Source organism: Girardinichthys multiradiatus, chromosome 2, assembly GCF_021462225.1.
Source record: "Girardinichthys multiradiatus isolate DD_20200921_A chromosome 2, DD_fGirMul_XY1, whole genome shotgun sequence".
NCBI classification, from domain to species: Eukaryota; Metazoa; Chordata; class Actinopteri; order Cyprinodontiformes; family Goodeidae; genus Girardinichthys; species Girardinichthys multiradiatus.
Window position 1 is genome coordinate 47,697,993 of NC_061795.1, and position 24,107 is coordinate 47,722,099.

A 24,107-nucleotide genomic window follows, 5' to 3' on the forward strand; every position below is an offset into this window, starting at 1 on the left:
GCGCCACCTGGTTTTCAAGAAGTATAATGCACCAGGTGTTAAAAAACGCTTTGTGGCACTTCAGTCCCTGGTGGCCATTAATAACTCCACCTTCTGAATTTGACCAACAGCTGTCATTAACAGCTCTGTACCAGAGTGTAAGAAGCCAAGTGAGACCTTGTCTTCACCCTCGCATGCAGATGTTTGGCCCACTTACAGATTTCTTGTGTTTTTTATTTTTTTGACCCATTTAAGTGTTTTAGATCATTATAAAAATAAATAATATTAGATAAGGGCAACCTGAATAAATACAAATTTCACAAGCTAAACCCAGGCCTGATTGTTACCTTACTTGCAGATATAACCAACTATTTAAATAAATAGAAATAATACATAAATTAGGAATAACTACAGGATCTTGTATTGAGAGCCAAAAGCAAAAGAATTATTTGTTAAACACATGCGAGATTAAATTACACTGTAATAAAGTCATGAAATAATGTGGAAATATATTGTGTAGAAATGTGTCAATAATTAAATAAACAAATAATTAAATATAAGAATCCTTAATTAAAACTTGAATTAATAATGCCTTAAAATCATCTAAGATCTCGGCAAACCAGCCTCCTGACAATGGTTTATTATAACTCTGCTCTGCCTGTTCCATGACCTCTTAAAAGTTAAACTGTCATTAGAACATGTCTGTGCATGTGAGCAGCAAGCCTAGCCATGTGCACGTTGTGTGTTGGCTGATGATTGTCCGATCCTATATTTGCACCAATATTCATGCAGTCTATTTTAGGAAGCCAACACATCTTGTCACAGGGGCTTCGATGAAATGAAATGTCAAAGTTTAGTTTTTAAATTCAGACAGTGGGAAACGTGACAGCAAGAGGACTGTGAAATAAAAAAGATGTTGGCACGAGCCGAGTTCACAGAGCTCCCATAGCTACAAGCTAAGCCCATTATGTTGGAGAATCTTTAAACAGCCCTGGGTGTGTCACAAACCTTCATGTAATGTCCCATTCATTCACCACAGGTCAGAGTTCAGGAGGTTAAACTCTGAAACAATATCACACACACTTGAATATCTGTGTTCAAGCCTGAAGTTCTATCTTTGACTACTAGCTGGGTGAAAGTGCAAAATCTATTGTCTCAATAAGAAGTACAACAGAGCCCATGGCGGTGTGTTGCCCTCTGCCTCAGCAGCAGAAGGACGAACAGCGTCCTCGTGAAGGCATCAGAAGGAGATACTTAGAAAGTGAAAAAATATATAACTCTGAAAATGAAAGATACAGGATGATTACAATTCTGGATATTAGAGATGTTACGTTTTCTTAAATGTCTCGCCATATGCACGGCAGCAGGGTTCAGCATGTTGCTCAATGCATAAAGATGAATGCAGAGATACAGAACAAAACAGCGGAGATGCATTAAAGCGGACATAAACTACCGGCCTGAAATTTCACCTGATAGCTGACTGGACCCCTCAGATTTTTGTTAATATTTTATTGTATCTTTTCATTGGATGGCACTGAAGATATGGCACTTTGATACAATGTAAAGTCTGCAGTGTACAGCTTATATAACAGCTACAATGTGTTGTCCTCTCAAAATAATTCAACACAGCCAATAATGCCAGAACCGCTGGCAACAAACGTTGTAGATTTAAATGGTAAAATGAACTTAAAGATCTCTCTGGAGGAAATATAAAGAAATGCGGGATTGGCTTGAACTATTACCATAGTCTGTGTTTAGTAGGTTTAGTCACAAAGTGATCAAAACTGTGTGCACATTTATTAGGGGAGTTTTATTTTTGAGGAATAATTTTATTATTGAACAACTAGATTACTCTCAGTCAATCCAAAACGTTAATAAACCTCAACTATGAATTTTTAAAAAAGTGAAAGTGACGTTTTAGCTTTCTTCTGAGAATGTGTGTCAGAATTATTATGCAACTAAAGGAAAACTGAAATCATTCAAAGTGAGAATATTATACAAACAATTCAAATTTACAAATAGGCAGATCTGCCATTTAAAAAGAATCAGTGACCAAGACAGCCACCCTTCCCATGAATAACAGCCACAAGCCTTTAAGTTTATCAGGTTCCTGATCTGTTGACAACTACACCTTCCCAGACATTGTTAAAAAAGGTGGACTGTTTTCAGAGCCAGAGGTTCTAGACATTACATAATTGATGGATGTGAAGTATCTCCAGTGAATTTGTAAATGACCTTCTACCATCAGCCTTAAAGTGAAATCAAACCTTCAAACTTAGACATTTCAGGTTGGGTGTTAAGCCACAGGATAAGTGAAGGTCTAAATAAAACTTACATTCTCCTTTAAATCTGTCTCAGAATAGAGTAAAAACTTCTAGTTGTATGGTGCCAAATGTTCCTTTCTAGATACCATCCAGAAACGTATCTGATAGAGCTGCTAGAAAATATTTGGTTTATAGGAGCTAAAAAGAGTTGTGGTAAAAATAGGTTAGGCTGAATTTCATATTTCATGACTCACGTGTGTTACTGTTCAGTTCACATCATCATGTGAACCAAACCATAGATCATCAGTATCATTAACAGGATTGTTTACTATATGATGCTCAGATGCTTCCAACTAGGTTGCCACGTTTATCTCATCTTTATCATTTTTAATGGGTCTTGTGCCATGGTGAGTTCCAGGGCAAGTTAAAAACGCCACATTAGGGTGATGATGGTCAGTGCTGTAAAGACGCAGCAGCAAACTGGAAAACAACTGCTGCCACAAGCTTTTTCCAACCCCTACTGATTGCTGCAGGTTGCAGCAATCTGCCAACTGTCATTTCACACCGATACAGAAGGTCAACAGAGTGGAAGAAACAGATGAACAGGTATTAGTGGTTCTCAAACCTATTATTTATATCTATGATGGCAAAATAAGAATGAGATCTTAAATTAATGTGAATAAAACCTCAGAAGAACATGTTATATTACAATGTGTAATTATTTATTTAACCATTTGATGGAGCTTGAAAAACACATCTTCTGTATGAACTTATCAATCTGGTCCATCAGTCGAGTCCTGGTTCACTTACAGTTTATTCAGATTTGCAGATATTTCTTTCCGGTCAGCTGTCTTCAGTTCTAGCTGCAGCACTATAATCAGGTTGAGATCTGGACTTTGACTTGGCCATTGCAACACGTTGATTCTTCTCAGGTTTAGGTATGCTGCCGCCGTTGGGTTCACTGTTCCGTTGATGACCCAGTTTGGGCCCAGCTTCAGCTGTCAGACAGATCTCCTCACTTTTGACTCCAGCTTATTTTAATATTCTAGAGTCAAAACAAGGTCAACTTATCATCCCCCACCACCTTGCCTGACAGTCAGTATGAGGTCTTCCTGCTGATATGATGCGTTTGGTTTTTCTCTAAAGATAGTACGTCCCATCAAACATCTGAATGTGGGTCTGATCTGCCTAAAGCACATTGTTCCAAAGGTCTTGTGGTTCATTCAGATGGAGGTTTGCAAGCCAAAGTAATGCTTCCACATTTTTTGTAGAGAAATTGTTGAAGATTGAACAATCCATATGAGTTCAATTTATTTCTCATTATGTTTCTGGAGCTTTAACACTTAACATGGTCCCTCAGGCCTGAAGAGGTTCTGATGGAGCTCTTCGCAGCTCTGAGCATTGAATGGTCTGATCTGGAGGTGAATTTGCTGGGTCGTCCAGTCCTGGGAAGATTGGGAACTGTCTTATGTGTTTTGCACTTCAGTTTTTATGGAAATGGCAATTAAGTTGCAGATCACCAGTTAAACATTGCATCGACCATGCTTTGTTCAGCTGAGGTTATAATTTCTTGTTTTAAAGACATGATGAGGTTTTATTGTGATAAATAAATTGATAGATTTTTAAAAGATATTTCTTTACTTTCAACTGAAGATGCATGTTGCTGCAGGGACAGAAAACATAAATCTGAGTCTGCCTGAACACAGTGGGTGTAGATGGAGTCTTTGTGGCCTTGGAGGGAGAAAATTGGCACATCGGTCAAAATAGCATCCAAACCACCAGGGTGAGGTAGCAGAGCAGGAGCTGGAGGAACCAGGCGTAGAAAAAATATCCTGTACACTCCAGAAAAAGACCTATTTATGTGACACCCATTAACAAAATGTGCAGTGTCACCTAATCTCTACACTCCTCACAGACAAAAAGACTCAATGGCCTACATACACCCAACATGAAATGGCGTGAGTTATCTTCAACCATAGATCCTTTTGTGTGATCCTTGGGATTTCCACGGATTCTTCAGGACAGGATATAAAATTCTCTCCTATAAAAATACATGTTGATGCACCACAATCAAATTCAACATCAGCTTGTTTTCAGTTAATTAGCAGTGGATCCATTAATTGTTTATTAATTGATCAGAGGGTTCCATTCGGCCATCTGTCGGAGAAATTCTTCAATTCAACAGCTTCTCAGATAAGCCTTTGGAAATGAGTTGGATATACATTCCCTCAACCTCTGTATGGATCCAAAGATCAACCAGGATCAACAGGACTGATTGAACCTGTACTTTCTGATTATTTTTTGGTAATACGAGACATTATGAGAATATTTGTTCTCACTAAGCTAAAACACATTAGGGTCTTACATAGAATGAGGGGCAGCTATTTGCAGAATTTAAACATTAACATAAAATTCCCATTTTTTACTTTAGTTTTACAACAAGAAGGACTAAAATTATTATTATTCCCTAAAATTCACCCACAGACAACACGAACTGATCCACAGCAGGAACAGTCTGATTTGCGTAATAGGTGTGCAGATGATCGGATCTACAAGGACCTGGAATATCTAGGAGGGACACCAGAGGGCGGAAATGGGGGAATTGGTTGGTTTCCCGGGCAGTTGCAGGAGCATCTGACAGCACGCATGAGGCCCAGCGGTTGTTGTTTTCAACTCTCCAGAATAAGATAAATACTCTTTACAAATTGTTTCTGAACAATAAATTGTAATTAATGACATTCACAACCTTCCATAAACTGACATCACTGGCCTTGTTACTTTCAGAATATGGTTTACTTTAGTAATATTCAGATCAGTGGTAGTCAATCCCAGCAGTTGGTCCAGCACTCCTAATTCAAAGAGTTGATATACAGGGGTTGGACAATGAAAGTGAAACACCTGTCATTTTAGTGTGGGAGGTTTCATGGCTAAACTGGACCAGCCTGGTAGCCAGTCTTCATTGATTGCACATTACACCAGTAAGAGCAGAGTGTGAAGGTTCAATTAGCAGGGTAAGAGCACAGTTTTGCTCAAAATATTGAAATGCACACAACATTATGGGTGACATACCAGAGTTCAAAAGAGGACAAATTGTTGGTGCACGTCTTGCTGGCGCATCTGTGACCAAGACAGCAAGTCTTTGTGATGTATCAAGAGCCACGGTATCCAGGGTAATGTCAGCATACCACCAAGAAGGACGAACCACATCCAACAGGATTAACTGTGGACGCAAGAGGAAGCTGTCTGAAAGGGATGTTCGGGTGCTAACCCGGATTGTATCCAAAAAACATAAAACCACGGCTGCCCAAATCACAGCAGAATTAAATGTGCACCTCAACTCTCCTGTTTCCACCAGAACTGCCCGTCAGGAGCTCCACAGGGTCAATATACACGGCCAGGATGCTATAGCCAAACCTTTGGTCACTCATGCCAATGCCAAACGTCGGTTTCAATGGTGCAAGGAGCGCAAATCTTAGGCTGTGGACAATGTGAAACATGTATTGTACTCTGATGAGTCCACCTTTACTGTTTTCCCCACATCCAGGAGAGTTACGGTGTGGAGAAGCCCCAAAGAATCGTACCACCCAGACTGTTGCATGCCCAGAGTGAAGCATGGGGGTGGATCAGTGATGGTTTGGGCTGCCATATCATGGCATTCCCTTGGCCCAATACTTGTGCTAGATGGGCGCGTCACTGCCAAGGACTACCGAACCATTCTTGAGGACCAAGTGCATCCAATAGTTCAAACATTGTATCCTGAAGGTGGTGCCGTGTATCAGGATGACAATGCACCAATACACACAGCAAGACTGGTGAAAGATTGGTTTGATGAACATGAAAGTGAAGTTGAACATCTCCCATGGCCTGCTCAGTCACCAGATCTAAATATTATTGAGCCACTTTGGAGTGTTTTGAAGGAGCGAGTCAGGAAACGTTTTCCTCCACCAGTATCACGTAGTGACCTGGCCATTCTTCCTGCAAGAAGAATGGCTTAAAATCCCTCTGACCACTATGCAGGACTTGTATATGTCATTCCCAAGACGAATTGACGCTGTATTGGCCGCAAAAGGAGGCCCTACACCATACTAATAAATTATTGTGATCTAAAACCAGGTGTTTCAGTTTCATTGTCCAACCCCTGTATGTCTTGACTTGCTAGGTTTTGCAGCAGCCAGCAAATAACCTGTTCAATCAGATGAGGTGTGTTTAAGGTGGGAAAACAAGTTTGTTTATTGCATCTATGAGGCATCTTCTTCAGCGCTATCTGTACTTAGTGGCACCCACGGCAAAGACATGTTAGAAATCTTACAATAAATTAATTTCCTACTGCAGCAGCATAATATAACACTGAAAAATCCAACCCATAATTCAAGTACATTTATTCAGTGCGGAAAAAAGGCCTCACAGATCTTCTACCATAAACAAGTGTGGGAAAGAGGTTCCTTTCTACACACAGTGACTTTCAAAAGTATAGACACCTCTGTAAAATGCTTCATTTTTTGAGATCTAGAACAATGAGACCATGATAAATCTTTTTTAACTTTTTTCACATAAAATCTGGCATTTATCTCACACCTACAACTGAAATCAAACAAATCTTACAGAAGGAAACCATCTGCTTGTGTGTAAGACTGCAAAACCCAAAACCCATAAACTAATACTATGTTGCAGCACCTTTTCATTTATTTTCAGCACTAACTCTTCTTTGGTGAAGGTTTATCAGCATTCCACATCTTAACTTTGCAATATCTGTCCACTTTGCCTCACAAAGGTTTACTAAGACACGTCTTGCCCACAGCCCTCTTCAGGTGACCCAGCAGGCCTTCTGTCAGATTTACTTCCCACTGTGCCTCAGGTGTTCCGAAACTTGAATTCTGGTGAATTCTGGTAAAGCCATTTCTTTCTGGATGTATGCCTGGACTCACTACGATGCTGAAAATTTTAAATCTTCAGATTCCAAGCCAACACCTGAAGGATTTGGCATCATGACAAAAGTAATTTATTTTATCTTCAGAATGTACAATGTAGACAAAATCATGGATAGCATAGCTCTTTATATGATACCATCCACTTTGATTTAAAGTTATTCATCCATCCATACATCCTTATCCTTGCAGGGTCCAGGCAGCTGGTGCCTATCTCCTACAGTGTTTCAACATTAGTTACAGAGTGTGCACACCTATGCACCCAGGTTAACTTTTGTTTATTTTCTTCAATTTTTACCCTGACAGAGTTGTTTCATTTTTCAGTTCAATTGTTTATGTATATGTTGATGTCAAAATACGAGTAGAAAATGTACTCAAATTATTCATGGTGTCAAAGGACTTGCTAATTTAACCAGAGCATGTAGACGTTTTAGAACTCCAAGTCCAATGAGGTTGGGACTGTGTGTAAAACATGAGATGGACTGACCCAAAGTGGAAAAGTGTGCTGTGGTCTGACGAGCCCACATTCCAGATTGTTTTTGGAAACCATGTACGTTGTGTCCCCCGGCCCAAAGAGGAAAAGGACAATCTGGATTATCAGGACAAAGTTCAAAAGCCAGCGTCTGTGATGGTATGGGGGTGCGTTAGTGCCCATGGCATCATGGGTAACTGGCACATCTGTGAAGGCACCATTAATGCTCAAAGGTACATCTAGGTTATGGAGCAACATCTGCTGCCATCCAAGCAATGTCTTCTTCAGGGACGTCCCTGCTTATTTCAGCAAGACGATGCCAAGGCACATTCTGCACATTCCAACAGCGTGGCTTCGTAGTAAAAGAGTTCTGGTACCAGACTGGCCTGCCTGCGGTCCAGGCCTGTCTCACACTGAAAATGTGTGGAGCATTATGAAAGGAAAATACAACCACGGAGACCCGGGACTGTTGAGCAACTGAAGATGTTCATCAAGCAAGAATGTGCAAGAATTTCTCCTACAAAGCTTCAACAATTAGTCCTCCGCTTCCAAACGCTTATAGAGTGTTGCTAAAAGGAAGGGTGATGGAACACAGTGGTAAACATGACCTTGTTGGAACATGGTGCAAGCATCAAATTCAAAATGAGCAAAAATTTGCCAAAAAAACAATAAAGTTTATCAGTTATTCATCATGAATGCCCATGATTTTCTCAAGCAGAAATATTCCCAAACAGCTAAAATTGTTTTTCTCATTAGTGAGGTAAAAATTTAGTAGCATTTTTGTAACCCACAGACCAGCATTGCTCAGCAGCCAATGGTGAAGGAGCAGCACTGCATTACTCTATGCTTCATACAGCCAGAGAAAACTCTGGTCAGTCCAGCAATTTTCATAGTAGTGTGAGGTTTTAAAATCACAACAAACTTTACAGACAAACATGACCTGAGAAAACACAAAAAGCAGTTTTCTAATCATAATTTAATTTATCAGGGGGACAGTTATCCAAATCACCCAGGCACTATGTGGATATACAACTGCACCCCCAATTATGATTTAACTGGCATAAATCACATTTTTTGGTTACATCTCATTAGCAACACAAAAACTACAGGCCTCACTGCCTCAGTTAAGGTCAGAGTTTACAATTCAACAATAAGAAAGAGACTGGGAGAAAATGGGCTCCATGGGAGAATTCCAAGGGCAGAACCACTGCTGACCAAAAAAGAATAGAAAGGTCCGTGTCATATTTACCAAAGAAATAAACTTATTGATGTTCCATCATACTATTTAAAAATATTCTGTGTCCCAACAAAACAAAAGTGGAACATTACGTTGGTGGGGATTAACACAGCATTTAAAAACAAGAACATTACACCAACTGTCAAACGTGGTGGTGGTGGTGTGGGTTATTTTGCTGCTTCAGACCCAGAGGACTTGCCATAATGAATTCTGCACTTTAACAGAGAGATTCCTTTTTCTAGTTTGTCAATCAGTGTTTGACATGGCAGGATAATGATCCAAAGCAAGCAAAAAAACAAAAAAAACGAGAAAGCTTTGACATGGTCTAGTCAAATTTCTGATGTAAATCTCATGGTGCTGGTGTGGTGTGGCCTTTCGTGCACAGAAACCCTTCAACTGGGCTGAACAATTCTGCAAAGAGTGGACCAAAATAGCTTCACAGCATTTTATAAGCCTCACTGCCATTTTTCACAAATGATGTTAACATATGGTGATCTGAAACATGTCACTGTGACAAAAAAGCCATACCAGAAGAAATCTGGAGGGTGGGAAAAAAAACGTAAAAGGTACTGTGGGCATATTGAAAAAAGTACACCCCCTTTCATTCAAAAGAGACTGAACACAGATGTCATCTTGTTTTATTTCAGGATGCAGCTGACATCCTGTAGACACCTATGATGTGCTTTCTGGTCTGTGTTATTGTTAAAAACGCCAGACTGTTGTTTATACACCAGATTTATTACATGATCCTGGCCTGTTGAAATGCGCAGAGGCCTCCTCTCTTTTACAGCTGGAAGCTGGACCTGAGCCTATTTTTATGGACTAGCAAAGCTTTATTCCAGGCTAAGACTTCTGGAAAACACTTCCAGAACACTGCCCCCGAAATCACGCGAGAAAACGCAACAATGCCATTATCTTTAATGTTTATTTAACCGCTTTGTTTAAAACTAAGCAGCTCCAACAGTCTGAGCTGCATTGTTAGAGCCTGACAACAAGTTTGGCTGGTATCCATCCTGTAGCTGTTCTGTTTTCAGAGTAAAAACACCCAGAAAGAACAGGCAGGCTGTGTTAGCCACAGGGCTGCTACACCACTGAACTAAGAGGCTGCATTGTGCTAGCATTTGGCAACGTTTGTTATGCTTCTGTAATAGTGACTCCTTACAGTGAGATGGCCGGCCAGCTTCCAGCACTGAGGACGGTAAATAAACAACGAATGACGCGGTGCTGAGGGTTAAATTCAGCTGGTTGGTAATAAGACCAACTGTCAGGGTTAGCGAGTTCGCTGTCACCCGTTTGGGAATTCCTGTGCTCGTTTGTGAAACAAAGCAAGGACAGAAAAGGCAGCTCAGGCTAGATTTACCAGGACTACGTGTGTGTGTGTGTGTGTGTGTGTGTGTGTGTGTGTTTCTGAGCCCCCTCCGCAACAACAAAGTGACCGATTACAGCTGAGATCTCTCTCCGCTGTAACTGTCAGACCCATCCGGGATGAGGCAGCCCTCTAACCTTTGTAGTGGACCCGCAGATTGTTCTGTGACAGCCCGATGTAACTGTATTTATCCTTGGGGCTCCAAGATCGGGGTAACGGGGTCTCTTCCTCGTTCACAGCCGGGTAGAGCCGCTTCAGCCGCTCGTTCAGCTCCTGTTCCTGCTGGTAGCTAAAAGCTGGTTCTCCCAACGGCAGGCTCCCCGCGCCGAGTTCGGCCATGTTTTTTTTTTTCGTGGCCTCCGGTTGGCGTCCTATTCTCGGTCTGTTTCCAGCCAGAGACCCGTGTCAGTCCGCTGGAGCTGTGGGCTGATAGTGAGAGGGACTGTAGGGAGAAAATAGCAGCGGTGCGACATCCCCGGATAAGCAGCAGAATGTACTGAATGTGCTGGAGCTGTGCACTATGGGCAATGCAGTTCCGCTTAAGGTTCACCTTACTGTTGCGACGTTTAGAAAGAACTACACAGTTCCGCAGCTGTGGCTGTGATTCAGGACCTGCCACTGAGAAGCTAGCAAATGTAGTTTTTATAAGTGAAATGCAAGGACTCAAAATAATGCTAAGATAATATAAGATAATATACATATAGGAAAGATAATAATAATAATGTATTCTGAGACAGTACGTTTAAAGCAATCCATCAATCACGTTTTATCAGCAGACTTAAATCTATGAGAAAAAAGTACAAAATACAAAACCATTATGAAAATATAAAACCATAATATAAATCTATATATATATGTGCGTATATATGTGTGTATATAGATATCTATATGCATATATATATATATATATATATATATATATATATATATATATATGTGTATTATACATTATACATTTTAAACTATGCATTTTCTGTTAAGGTGTTTGGTCATTACAATAAATACTAATGCTTAATCATATTCTTTTTACTGGCTGTAGAACTGAGCGTTTTATGGGTCAGGAAAAAAATACGTTTTTACTGCGCAATAAAAAATAAATCTGGCCAGGCACCCTGCGGACAACCATATAGGGTCCTTTTGTGTAGTCTTTTAGTCATTACTATGGAAACAGTTCTACAACGTACAGTCCTTGGGCACAACCTTTAGCCAGCCTTCAGCTGAGCACAGCAAACACAAAACATATAAAGATTACAAACATTTTTGTTTTATAATTGATCTTGAACTGTAGGAGATGTCCTCAGACCGAGACGTTAAACTTCCGCCGTAACCGCGATCGCAAAAAGAAAGGTCTGTGATTTTATTATTCTGAAAAACGACCCATATTGAAGTTGCTTTTTAATATATTTATTCATTTATCTATTGGTAATATTAGCCCAACACATGACCACACTTTGCAAAAAGGCTTTGCTCAGAAGGATCATGAAATTGGAGCAGATTTTACTGGGAACACTTTTTCAAAGAGGAAGGTAAAGAGAAGATTATTAATGAGATCATGAGAAATTACATATACCTCAGCTTTTTGACTTACTTGACTTCTGTATTAGCAAATGATATTCGCATAATAATTTTTATTTGTTCTAATGTGGCGTACATAGTCTGATGGTTGGAGATGTCTGTTACAGTCCTCTGTGTGTGTGTGTGTGTGTGTGTGTGTGTGTGTGTGTGTGTGTGTGTGTGTGTGTGTGTGTGTGTGTAATAAACCTGCAACTGCTCTGGACTGGAAGCAGCCACCTGTATGCAGGCCCAGGGAGAAAGCCTCAGCTCCTGATGCAGCTGGAAAGCTACGTGAAGAAGGAGCTGCAGGTCATCAGCATAGACCAGCCAAACTTTCAGGAACTGAAACTTGAGGTGAGGAGTTTCTGTTCATGATGAAAAAACGGAGGAAATGTCTTGAACTCACACCTTATTGTACAGGTCCTTCTCAAAAAATTAGCATATTGTGATAAAGTTCATTATTTTCCATAATGTCATGATGAAAATTTAACATTCATATATTTTAGATTCATTGCACACTAACTGAAATATTTCAGGTCTTTTATTGTCTTAATACGGATGATTTTGGCATACAGCTCATGAAAACCCAAAATTCCTATCTCACAAAATTAGCATATCATTAAAAGGGTCTCTAAACGAGCTATGAACCTAATCATCTGAATCAACGAGTTAACTCTAAACACCTGCAAAAGATTCCTGAGGCCTTTATAACTCCCAGCCTGGTTCATCACTCAAAACCCCGATCATGGGTAAGACTGCCGACCTGACTGCAGTCCAGAAGGCCACTATTGACACCCTCAAGCAAGAGGGTAAGAAGCAGAAAGACATTTCTGAACGAATAGGCTGTTCCCAGAGTGCTGTATCAAGGCACCTCAGTGGGAAGTCTGTGGGAAGGAAAACGTGTGGCAGAAAACGCTGCACAACAAGAAGAGGTGACCGGACCCTGAGAAAGATTGTGGAAAAGGGCCGATTCCAGACCTTGGGGGACCTGCGGAAGCAGTGGACTGAGTCTGGAGTAGAAACATCCAGAGCCACCGTGCACAGGCGTGTGCAGGAAATGGGCTACAGGTGCCGCATTCCCCAGACCTGGGCTACAGAGAAGCAGCACTGGACTGTTGCTCAGTGGTCCAAAGTACTTTTTTCAGATGAAAGCAAATTCTGCATGTCATTCAGAAATCAAGGTGCCAGAGTCTGGAGGAAGACTGGGGAGAAGGAAATGCCAAAATGCCAGAAGTCCAGTGTCAAGTACCCACAGTCAGTGATGGTCTGGGGTGCCGTGTCAGCTGCTGGTGTTGGTCCACTGTGTTTTATCAAGGGCAGGGTCAATGCAGCTAGCTATCAGGAGATTTTGGAGCACTTCATGCTTCCATCTGCTGAAAAGCTTTATGGAGATGAAGATTTCATTTTTCAGCACGGCCTGGCGCCTGCTCACAGTGCCAAAACCACTGGTAAATGGTTTACTGACCATGGTATCACTGTGCTCAATTGGCCTGCCAACTCTCCTGACCTGAACCCCATAGAGAATCTGTGGGATATTGTGAAGAGAACGTTGAGAGACTCAAGACCCAACACTCTGGATGAGCTAAAGGCCGCTATCGAAGCATCCTGGGCCTCCATAAGACCTCAGCAGTGCCACAGGCTGATTGCCTCCATGCCACGCCGCATTGAAGCAGTCATTTCTGCAAAAGGATTCCCGACCAAGTATTGAGTGCATAACTGTACATGATTATTTGAAGGTTGACGTTTTTTGTATTAAAAACACTTTTCTTTTATTGGTCGGATTAAATATGCTAATTTTGTGAGATAGGAATTTTGGGTTTTCATGAGCTGTATGCCAAAATCATCCGTATTAAGACAATAAAGGACCTGAAATATTTCAGTTAGTGTGCAATGAATCTAAAATATATGAATATTAAATTTTCATCATTACATTATAGAAAATAATTAACTTTATCACAATATGCTAATTTTTTGAGAAGGACCTGTACTTTGGTTACAGGTCTACCGTCAGCTGTGTAGTCAGTGCTTTTAGAACGTACCAGCCTCTTCTTTCTGCCATCAAAAAGGAATATGAAAACACTTTGGGTCAGTAAAACAATGAATATACTGTCTTGATCTTGTTAATTTTTCATAAATTACACAAGTACTATTTAATTATTGTGCACATGTTAATATTGTTAAAAAACATGTTCTTTTTTCATTTATCAGATTGTATTTTAATTAAATTTCTTTTTACAAAGAGCTCATTTATTTAAGCAGCTTTGGCAATGTTTGTGATTAAAGATCTTAATTTAAAGAAGAACTAGAAATACTTCTTCAACAGACTTAAGTGATCCCTAAATTTTTTATATTTTCATGTAAAGTAACCAGACTTTGGCTGTTTTCTTTATTAATTTTTCACCTGTACCTGATCATTTTCAGAAGAAAATTGTCATATTTCTGCTTTTACATTGGAACTTTAAGTACTTTATTATCTCCAATTTATCACAAATACACAATTTATTAATTTTTTTTAATCCAAATCTTTGAAATCTACCCTAAAGAACACAGTTTAGCTGTGGTATCACGTTGTAGGTATCAACATGTGATGCCTACGCTGTTGCACAAGGGACTGAAATGCCTGCCTTTAGAGACACATGAACTTTAATGACATAGCATTTATAATACAGAGATTTTAGTATGTTGTCAACCAACTCTTTACAACTATAACAGCTTCAACTTTACTGGGAAGAATTTTCACAAGGTTTAGAAGTGTGTTTATTTGAGTGTTTAATCATTCTTAGCATTTGTGAGGTCAGGCACTAATGTTAAGCAGTCAACTTCCTTTACATCTTATCCATGTCCTAATGGATATTGCTTTGTTCACTAATGCAAGATCAAAGTACTGTGGACTTCGTTAACTAAGTCACTTTAAACCACAAAAGGGGAATTCCCAAACTATTCTCCAAAAGATGAGAGTGTGAAATGTCCCAAGAGTTTCTTTCACTGGAAGGAAGGGACCATGCTCAACCCCTAAACAGTAACCTCATACCATAATACCCCCTCCACCAAACTTAAACTTAGCACAGTTTAGTCAGGCAAGGACCTTTCCTCTGGCAACTTTACCCAGCGGACTTTCCTGTGGCGGCATGCTTTAAACAACTGTCTTTGTAAGGATTTGGGGTAAGGTAAGTTTATTTATATAGCGCTTTTTTGTAACGAGACACTCAAAGCGCTGTACATACAATTACAATACAATCACAAAGAAAATAAACACAGATACAGACACAGAAAAACTAATCAAATGATACTACAATCCTTCTAAGAAATCTAAAAATCCATGAATCCTTCTGAGAAATCTAAAAATCTAGCAGTCCTCCAGCACAGCCCGCGCAGTCGGGGCTTCAGGCCGGCTGGGTGACAGTACGCAGAAAGCATAGTCCTAGATCCCAGCCCACAGGTCACCACCGACCCGTCTGCGTTTCTAACAGATTTTCCCCGCTCAGTGACACACCCGCTGAGAAGCCAACTCTGGTAATTGGCAGCTCCATAGTCAGAAACGTGGCACTAGAGACATCAGCGACTATAGTCAAATGTCTGCCAGGGGCCAGAACGGGCGACATCAAATCCTACCTGAAACTGCTGGCTAAGGATCAGCGTAAATACAGTAAGATTGTTATTCACGCTGGCGGTAATGACACCCGGTTACGTCAATCGGAGGTCACCAAAGTTAGTGTTGCTTCGGTGTGTAAGTTTGCCAAAACAATGTCGGACTCCATAATTTTCTCTGGTCCCCTCCCTGATCTGACCAGTGACGACATGTTTAGCCGCATGCTGTCATTCAACCACTGGCTGTCTAGGTGGTGTCCAGAAAACAATGTGGGTTACATTGATAACTGGCGAACATTTTGGGGAAAACCTGGTCTGATCCGGAGAGACGGCATCCATCCCACTTTGGATGGAGCTGCTTTTCTTTCTAGGAATCTGACCGAATTTATTAGTTCTCCAAAACTCTGACAACCCAGGGTTCAGACCAGGAAGCAGGGTCATAGTTTAACACTCCTCTCTGCAGCTTCTGTACTGCTACGCACCCATTACCCTATTAAGACAGTGTCTCGCCCACGGCCAAAATTGAATAGATTAAAAAATAATCTAAAAGGAGGAAATCAGGAAAATCTCATAAAAATAAACACAACTCAGACCGAAAAGAAAAATAAAACAATTAAATGTGGCTTACTGAACATAAGATCTCTCTCTTCAAAGACATTGCTAGTTAGTGACCTGATTTGTGACAATCAGATTGATTTATTTTGCCTCATAGAAACCTGGCTGCAGCAAGAGGATTATGTTACTATAAATGAGTCAACTCCTACTAATTATTTAAATTTTCACATTCCTCGAAATACTGGGCGAGGAGGAGGAGTAGCAACTATCTTTCAGTCGGATTTATTGATTAGCCCCAGACCAATCAATAGCTACAACTCTTTTGAATATTTAATCCTTAGTTTTCCTCATCCAAATTGCAAAGCACTAAAACCACTTCTGTTTGGTGTTTTGTATCGTCCACCAGGTCCTTACTCTCAATTTTTAGATCAGTTTTCAGACCTTTTATCTGATTTAGTGTTAAATACAGATAAAGTTATTATAGTGAGGGATTTTAACATTCATGTAGACACTGAAAGTGATAGCCTAAATATAGCGTTTAATGCTATCTTAGACTCAATTGGCTTTGATCAAAACATTAACAAACCTACCCACCTTTGTCTTCATTCTCTGGACCTTGTGCTGACATATGGCATTGAGTGTAAAGACATAACAATATTCTCTCATAACCCTGTCCTGTCTGACCATTTCTTAATAACCTTTGAGTTTAATTTAACCAAGTACTCCACACCTGAAAGAACATTTCATTATAGTAGATCATTATCAGGCTATGCTGTAACAACCTTTAAAGAATCTGTTCCACTTTTAATTTCCTCATTATCACTGAAAAGCACAGTGGAGGGCAATAATTCTGTTTCTGCCCCTTCACAAATTGATTATTTTGTTCATAGTGTTTCTTCATCATTGCGTGGTGCATTAGACAAAGCAGCCCCCTTGAAAAAGAAGGTAATCATTAATAGGAGACTAGCTCCTTGGTTTAATTCAGAGCTGCGTACTTTAAAGCACAATGTTAGAAAATTGGAGAGAAAATGGCACTCTACACACCTAGAGGATTCCTACTTAATCTTTAAAAATAGCCTACTGTTGTATAAAAAGACACTTCACCAAGTTAGAACAGCTTATTTCTCATCATTAATAGAAGAGAACAAGAATAATCCTAGGTTTCTCTTTAGAACAGTTGCTAAACTTACACAGAGTCATAGCTCTGTTGAGCCATCCATTCCCTTAGCTCTCAGCAGTCATGACTTTATGGAATTCTTCCAAAATCCAGGTGCAGGTTTACTGGTGGTTCCTAGAGTCTCTAGAAGTAGAATGGGAGGCAGATCCTTTAGTTATCAGGCTCTTCTCCTGTGGAACCAGCTCCCAGTTTTAGTCTCTGAGGCAGACACCCTGCCTACTTTTAAGGCTAGGCTTAAAACTTTCCTTTTTGATAAAGCTTATAGTTAGAGTGGCTTAGTTTATCCTGAGCTATCTTCCTTATTTTTTACCTCCGTCTTCTTCCCTCCCTGTTGGAAGGGAAGAGTAAGAGGGAGTCAGGTTTAGCCTAAACCGGCTCAGTTATGGTTGAGGTGCAAACACACCCTCCATTTCTGGTACCTGTATGACGCCCTCTCTTTTCCAATGGTTATGGTCAATCTGACAGTGAGAGGTATCCCAATCGTTGTGGTTTTTAGTATAACAATGGCCATCAGTGGGCCCTAGATGGACAAACTGTCTACTTTTAAGGCTAGACTTAAAACTTTCCTTTTTGATAAAGCTTATAGTTAGAGTGGTTTAGGTTATCCTGAACTATCTTTCTAGTTATGCTGCTATAGGCTTAGGCTGCTGGAGGACATAATGACCTCCAGCACCCTCTTCGCTACATTCTCACACTACTCTCCAATTTTGCATTATTTGCTGTTATTTCAGCTTTTAATTTTATGTTCTCTCTCTTTTCTCTTCCTAGAAGCTACACCTGGCCTGACTCTGTGTCTACCTGTGACACCTTTCTGGAGAGGGGCATCGTCCGAGCTTCTGCTAGCAACAACTTAATGCCTTTGTGTTATTTTTGGTCAGCAGCGGTTTGGGCATTTTTTTGTCTCTCACTTAGTGTCAAATCATGAACTTTGACCTTAAATGAGGCAGTGAGGCCTGCAGAGCTTTAGGTGTTTTTCTGGGTTCTTTTCTGACCTCTGCAGTAATTTTGATAGGCCAGTCACTCCAGGGAAGGTTCTCCAATGTTCCATTTTTCTCTGTTTGTGGACAATGGTTCTCACTGTGGTTCTCTGAAGTCCAAAAGCCTTAGACTTTGTTTTTCATCTGTTCTTGAGTTTTTTTTTTACGTAGGGGCATGATGTGTTGCTTTTTGAGACCTTTTAGGTGATTTCTTGATGCTAGAGGTCTGGCAGCAAGCAGGCCTGGCTGTTGCTGGTGAAACTGAACCACAAAAAGTTGGTTAATCATAGTTATTGATTTAACAAGAGGACCAAATAAAGATGGGAATTATCAGTTTCTTGAAATCTTGAAAATCACATTAATGTTGCTTTTTATGGGAGGGGTTCCAGCTGAAGGCACTTCAGGATAGCTTCCATCAGTTGTGGGCTGAGTATGACACCCTGCAGGAGCTCCACAAAAGAAGCATTGTACAAACCAAGACAAACATCTCAACCGCTGTGCAGGTACATAATATTTACCCTGTCTGCATGAATTTTATACGGATTGACTTCTGGTGTTATATAACTGTCCTGCAAAGCATTAGACAAGGCAGTAACTGTAATAACACAACATTGCCCTCATAGGTTCATCCATAAACAGTTTTATTTTTTACAGACAGAGGATAGTGAGTCTCATGTGCGAAGCCACAACCAGTTAGACCATAAAGACGAACTGATTAACATTGATGATGTTTCTAAGAACAGCAGAATCTGTGCCCTGGAGTCGAGGTGAAACATTTGCAAACACAAGAACATTTTTTTATTTAATCTGAACTGTTATGATTAAGTAATCAAATATCCAGTGCTGGTTTGAACATAAAGGGAAGTAGGAAGTCTCTGATTTTGTGACTAATTATTATTTGTGTGTGTGTGTGTGTGTGTGTGTGTGTGTGTGTGTGTGTAGGAAGACCGTGAAGACAGCAGAGTCACATGAAAAAACACATGAACATGTGACTGTGGGTCAGAACAAAGCTGACGGCAGCAGTGATGACCTCCTCTCTGAGACTCCAACATGAAGCGGAATATTCAGATACTGAGCTTTTGTTGTCCCAACAATGTGTTTGTTGTAACAAACCAAAGTACAAAAAAAAAACAATATATATGTATATATATATATATATATATATATATATAGACTCCAGTACACTTTGTTCTTTGGTTTTGTTTTTGTATTACAGAATATACATATTTACAGTGTACAGTATAAACATATATAATAAAAATGTGCATTTGCAACATCTGTATGCTGTTGTTTTGTACTCTATTAAATGTTCTACAGAGAAACAGCCTGGGGGAAGAAACTGTCTCTGTGGCGGCTGGTTTTAGTGAACAGTGCTCTGTAGCGCCACCTGAAGGTAAAACTCTAAACAGTTTATGTGCAGGGTGTGTGGGGTCTGCAGAGATTTTAGCAACTCTTTTCCTGACCCTAGACCTGTATAAGTCCTGGATGGAGGGAAGGTCAGTCCTGATTATTCGTTGCAGTCTGGACCTGTCCTGTTTTGTGGATGATCCAAACCACACTGAGATGGATGAAGACAAGACAGATTGAATGATGGCAGTGTAGAAGATGACCAGCAGCTCCTGTGGAAGGTTGAACTTCTTGAGTTGCCTCAGGAAGTACAGTCTCTGCTGGGCCTTCTTTCGAACAGTGTCTATGTGTGAAGACCATCTCAGGTCCTCAGAGATGGTGGTTCCTAAGAACCTGAAGTGGTCCACAGCCGACACGGTGTTGTTGAGGATGGTGAGGGGGGTGTATGGGGATGGAGTTCTCCGAAAATCCACCACCATTTCCACAGTCTTGAGTGGGTTGAGTTCAAGGTAGTTCTGACTGGACCAGTGGATCAGCCAATCCACCTGCTGTCTGTATGCAGACTCATCACCGTCCTGGATCAGTCCAATGACAGTGGTGTCATCTGCAAACTTAAGGAGTTTCACGGACGAGTCCGATGAGGTGCAGTCATTTGTGTACAGGGAGAAGAGGAGTGGAGATAGAACACACCCCTGGGGTGCACCAGTACTTATTGATCTGGATCGGAAGAAGAGGCTCCCCAGTCTCACCTGCTGCTGTCGGTCCGTCAGGAAGCTGTTGATCCACTGACAGGTGGAGGCTGGGACGTTGAGCTGGGTGAGCTTCTGGTGGAGGATGTCTGGTATGATGGTGTTGAAGGCCGAGCTGAAGTCTACAAACAGGATCCTGGCGTACGTCCCTGGGTGGTCGAGGTGTTGCAGGATGAAGTGTAGACCTAAGTTAACAGCATCATCTGCCGACCTGTTTGCTCGGTAAGCAAACTGCAGGGGGTCCAGCAGGGGGCCTGTGATGTCTTTCAGGTGCTTCAACACCAGCTGCTCAAAGGATTTCATGACCACAGACGTCAGGACTACAGGCCTGTAGTCATTTAATCCTACGATGGTGGGTTTCTTGGGAACCGGGATGATGGTGGATCGTTTGAGGCAGGAGGGTCCTCACATTTCTCCAGTGACTTGTTGAAGATCCTTGTGAAGATCGGAGCGAGTTGATTTGCGCAGGCTTTCAGGCATGATGGGGAGACGTTATCAGGTCCTCCAGCTTTTGTTTTCATGCGCTGAAAGAGCCTATATATATATATACAGGTCCTTCTCAAAATATTAGCATATTGTGATAAAGTTAATTATTTTCCATAATGTCATGATGAAAATTTAACATTCATATATTTTAGATTCATTGCACACTAACTGAAATATTTCAGGTCTTTTATTGTCTTAATACGGATGATTTTGGCATACAGCTCATGAAAACCCAAAATCCCTATCTCACAAAATTAGCATATCATTAAAAGGGTCTCTAAATGAGCTATGAACCTAATCATCTGAATCAACAAGTTAACTCTAAACACCTGCAAAAGATTCCTGGGGCCTTTAAAACTCCCAGCCTGGTTCATCACTCAAAACCCCAATCATGGGTAAGACTGCCGACCTGACTGCTGTCTAGAAGGCCACTATTGACACCCTCAAGCAAGAGGGTAAGACACAGAAAGACATTTCTGAATGAATAGGCTGTTCCCAGAGTGCTGTATCAAGGCACCTCAGTGGGAAGTCTGTGGGAAGGAAAAAGTGTGGCAGAAAACGCTGCACAACGAGAAGAGGTGACCGGACCCTGAGGAAGATTGTGGAGAAGGGCCGATTCCAGACCTTGGGGGACCTGCGGAAGCAGTGGACTGAGTCTGGAGTAGAAACATCCAGAGCCACCGTGTACAGGCGTGTGCAGGAAATGGACTACAGGTGCCGCATACCCCAGACCTGGGCTACAGAGAAGCAGCACTGGACTGTTGCTCAGTGGTCCAAAGTACTTTTTTCGGATGAAAGCAAATTCTGCATGTCATTCGGAAATCAAGGTGCCAGAGTCTGGAGGAAGACTGGGGAGAAGGAAATGCCAAAATGCCAGAAGTCCAGTGTCAAGTACCCACAGTCAGTGATGGTCTGGGGTGCCGTGTCAGCTGCTGGTGTTGGTCCACTGTGTTTTATCAAGGGCAGGGTCAATGCAGCTAGCTATCAGGAGATTTTGGAGTACTTCATGCTTCCATCTGCTGAAAAGCTTTATGGAGATGAAGATTTCATTTTTCAGCACGACCTGGCACCTGCTCACAGTGCCAAAACCACTGGTAAATGGTTTACTGACCATGGTATCACTGTGCTCAATTGGCCTGCCAACTCTCCTGACCTGAACCCCATAGAGAATCTGTGGGATATTGTGAAGAGAACGTTGAGAGACTCAAGACCCAACATTCTGGATGAGCTAAAGGCCGCTATCGAAGCATCCTGGGCCTCCATAAGACCTCAGCAGTGCCACAGGCTGATTGCCTCCATGCCACGCCGCATTGAAGCAGTCATTTCTGCCAAAGGATTCCCGACCAAGTATTGAGTGCATAACTGTACATGATTATTTGAAAGTTGACGTTTTTTGTATTAAAAACACTTTTCTTTTATTGGTCGGATGAAATATGCTAATTTTGTGAGATAGGAATTTTGGGTTTTCATGAGCTGTATGCCAAAATCATCCGTATTAAGACAATAAAAGACCTGAAATATTTCAGTTAGTGTGCAATGAATCTAAAATATATGAATGTTAAATTTTCATCATGAAATTATGGAAAATAATGAACTTTATCACAATATGCTAATTTTTTGAGAAGGACCTATATATATATATATATATATATATATATATATGAAAAGTTCACCACTATTTTCTTAATTTGTGGATAATGGTTCTTGCTGTGGATCTCTGAAGTCCTAAAGCCTTAGAAACGTCTCTTTAACCCTTGCCAGACTAATAGATGTCAGCGACATTGTTCATTTGACTGTTTTTTGAGATTTTTTAGTAGTTTATGTTGACAGTAAGTTCTATTTAGGTGATTTCTTCAGTTCTGGCAGAAATCAGGTCTGGATATGTCTGGTGAATCAGAACCAAAAATTTGGTTAATCACAGTTAAGTCCTTGTTTAACGAAGGAGAGAGTTATATTTTCACATGGTGCCTGGCTGGTTTGGATAGATTTTTTATTAAATGAAATCCTCATTGAAAGCAGCTTTTGCACAACATTTTGTATTTACTCAGGTTATCTTTGTCTGATATTGTTGAGTGGGCAAATACTTTTTCACAGCTTTGTATATATCAAGGATCAATAAAATACATTTGACCTTCAGAAATGCAACCAAAGGATCTACAACAAGCTAATTTAAAAGAGCTTCTGTATTTCAGACCACTTGTTTTATTACAATAAACAGTGGCTCTTTGAAATTAGCCCATAAGTGAATTACTATTTAATAAGTAATAAATGACTTTATTTTACTTACTCTGTAGATACAGTTTATAGTTTTCATTAAAAATTGAATTTACATTATCAGGTTTTAGTAATAAATCCACAGAGCTTTGAAAATAAATTTATAATCATATTAAGAACAACAAAGGTAATTATTTGCAAGTTTTTTAAAGATGGGTCACAAGACCCAAAAACTGAAGTAACTAGGTCAACGGGTGTTTTTTTCTAGATTTAATGTTAATATAGCAAAAATAACTTCAGATTACCAAAGGAACATCTGAATATAATGATAAAACAGTCCAAATTTGAAAGCAGTGTAGTGAAAATTGTTTTCTATCTTTAAAGAGAGTGATCTTTTAAGGGAAATCTGTCATTGATCTGTGATAAACGTTTGATCCAGAAGATGGCGCTAATACAACAAAGTGTAAAAAAAGGTTGTGAATAAGACATAACATAACCACAAATTAGCTTAGATTCTAGTTCATCTTTGGCCAGTTTGCAGCACAGCCAGTCAGATAGTAGACCAGACATATTAATTGAGATACAACAAACACTTTATAGAATCAATATGATGGAGCTTACAGTCAACTTTATATGAGTACCATCTCACTATGGGGTTAAGGTGAATGAAATTGCAGATAAGATAGCAAAGGAAAGCACCAAACATATAGTAGTTGACATTAATGTTAGGTTTAGTTGAGCAGAATTAAAGGGCATAATAAGACAAAAAAAATAAATAAATAAAAGAGAAATGGCAAACGCAATGCGAGAAAGAAAGGAAATGAAGGTGATTTTGTAAAATCCGAAGGAAAATAGGAGAGATGAGAAGAACAGCAAGAAACAGCTGGGAAGGGACAGTTATTTCCTGTCTCAGACTTGGGCATACTGGACTAAACAGCACCTTATTCACAATAGGGAAGCACCAAACAGAAAAACATGACTGTAGGGAATATGAGACCAGCGGAAGTTCCTGAATGAATTGAGCCCTGGCGAGCCCCTCCTTATGTGCAACTCCAACCATACAAAAACTCCCAAGCCCTCTTGACTGAATGCATTTAATGTTTTAAAGTGTAAATAGTCTATTGAGTCTTTGAGTCAGATCCATCTATATACAGAGTTTTTGGTACTCCTTTAGATAAGGTGGCCCCAATGACAAATAGGCATAAAAATTCTCCTTT

General features: G+C 40.3%; 1 protein-coding gene and 1 long non-coding RNA gene across 5 annotated transcripts in view; one reads left to right on the forward strand and one right to left on the reverse strand.

Annotated features, from left to right (window-relative positions):
• Positions 1-10,824, reverse strand: part of ranbp10 (RAN binding protein 10) — a 42,188-nt gene extending 31,364 nt beyond the window's left edge. Inside the window, exon 1 of the mRNA XM_047388535.1 lies at positions 10,381-10,824. Within this exon, the coding sequence (XP_047244491.1) occupies positions 10,381-10,582 (202 nt within the window). The 5' untranslated portion in view covers positions 10,583-10,824. The remainder of the gene's footprint in view (positions 1-10,380) is intronic.
• On the forward strand, positions 9,918-19,321 carry LOC124882266. Of its 4 annotated transcripts, none has more exons than XR_007041849.1 (7): positions 11,322-11,590; positions 11,676-11,769; positions 12,028-12,151; positions 13,797-13,882; positions 17,886-18,597; positions 18,749-18,861; positions 19,037-19,321. It is a non-coding gene; the product is annotated as an uncharacterized LOC124882266 (long non-coding RNA). The 4 variants fall into 4 exon arrangements; XR_007041848.1 differs by having other exon boundaries at positions 11,323-11,590; positions 12,031-12,151; XR_007041850.1 differs by lacking the exons at positions 11,322-11,590; positions 11,676-11,769 and adding an exon at positions 9,918-10,075 and having other exon boundaries at positions 12,031-12,151.
• Positions 19,322-24,107: the final 4,786 nt, after the last annotated feature.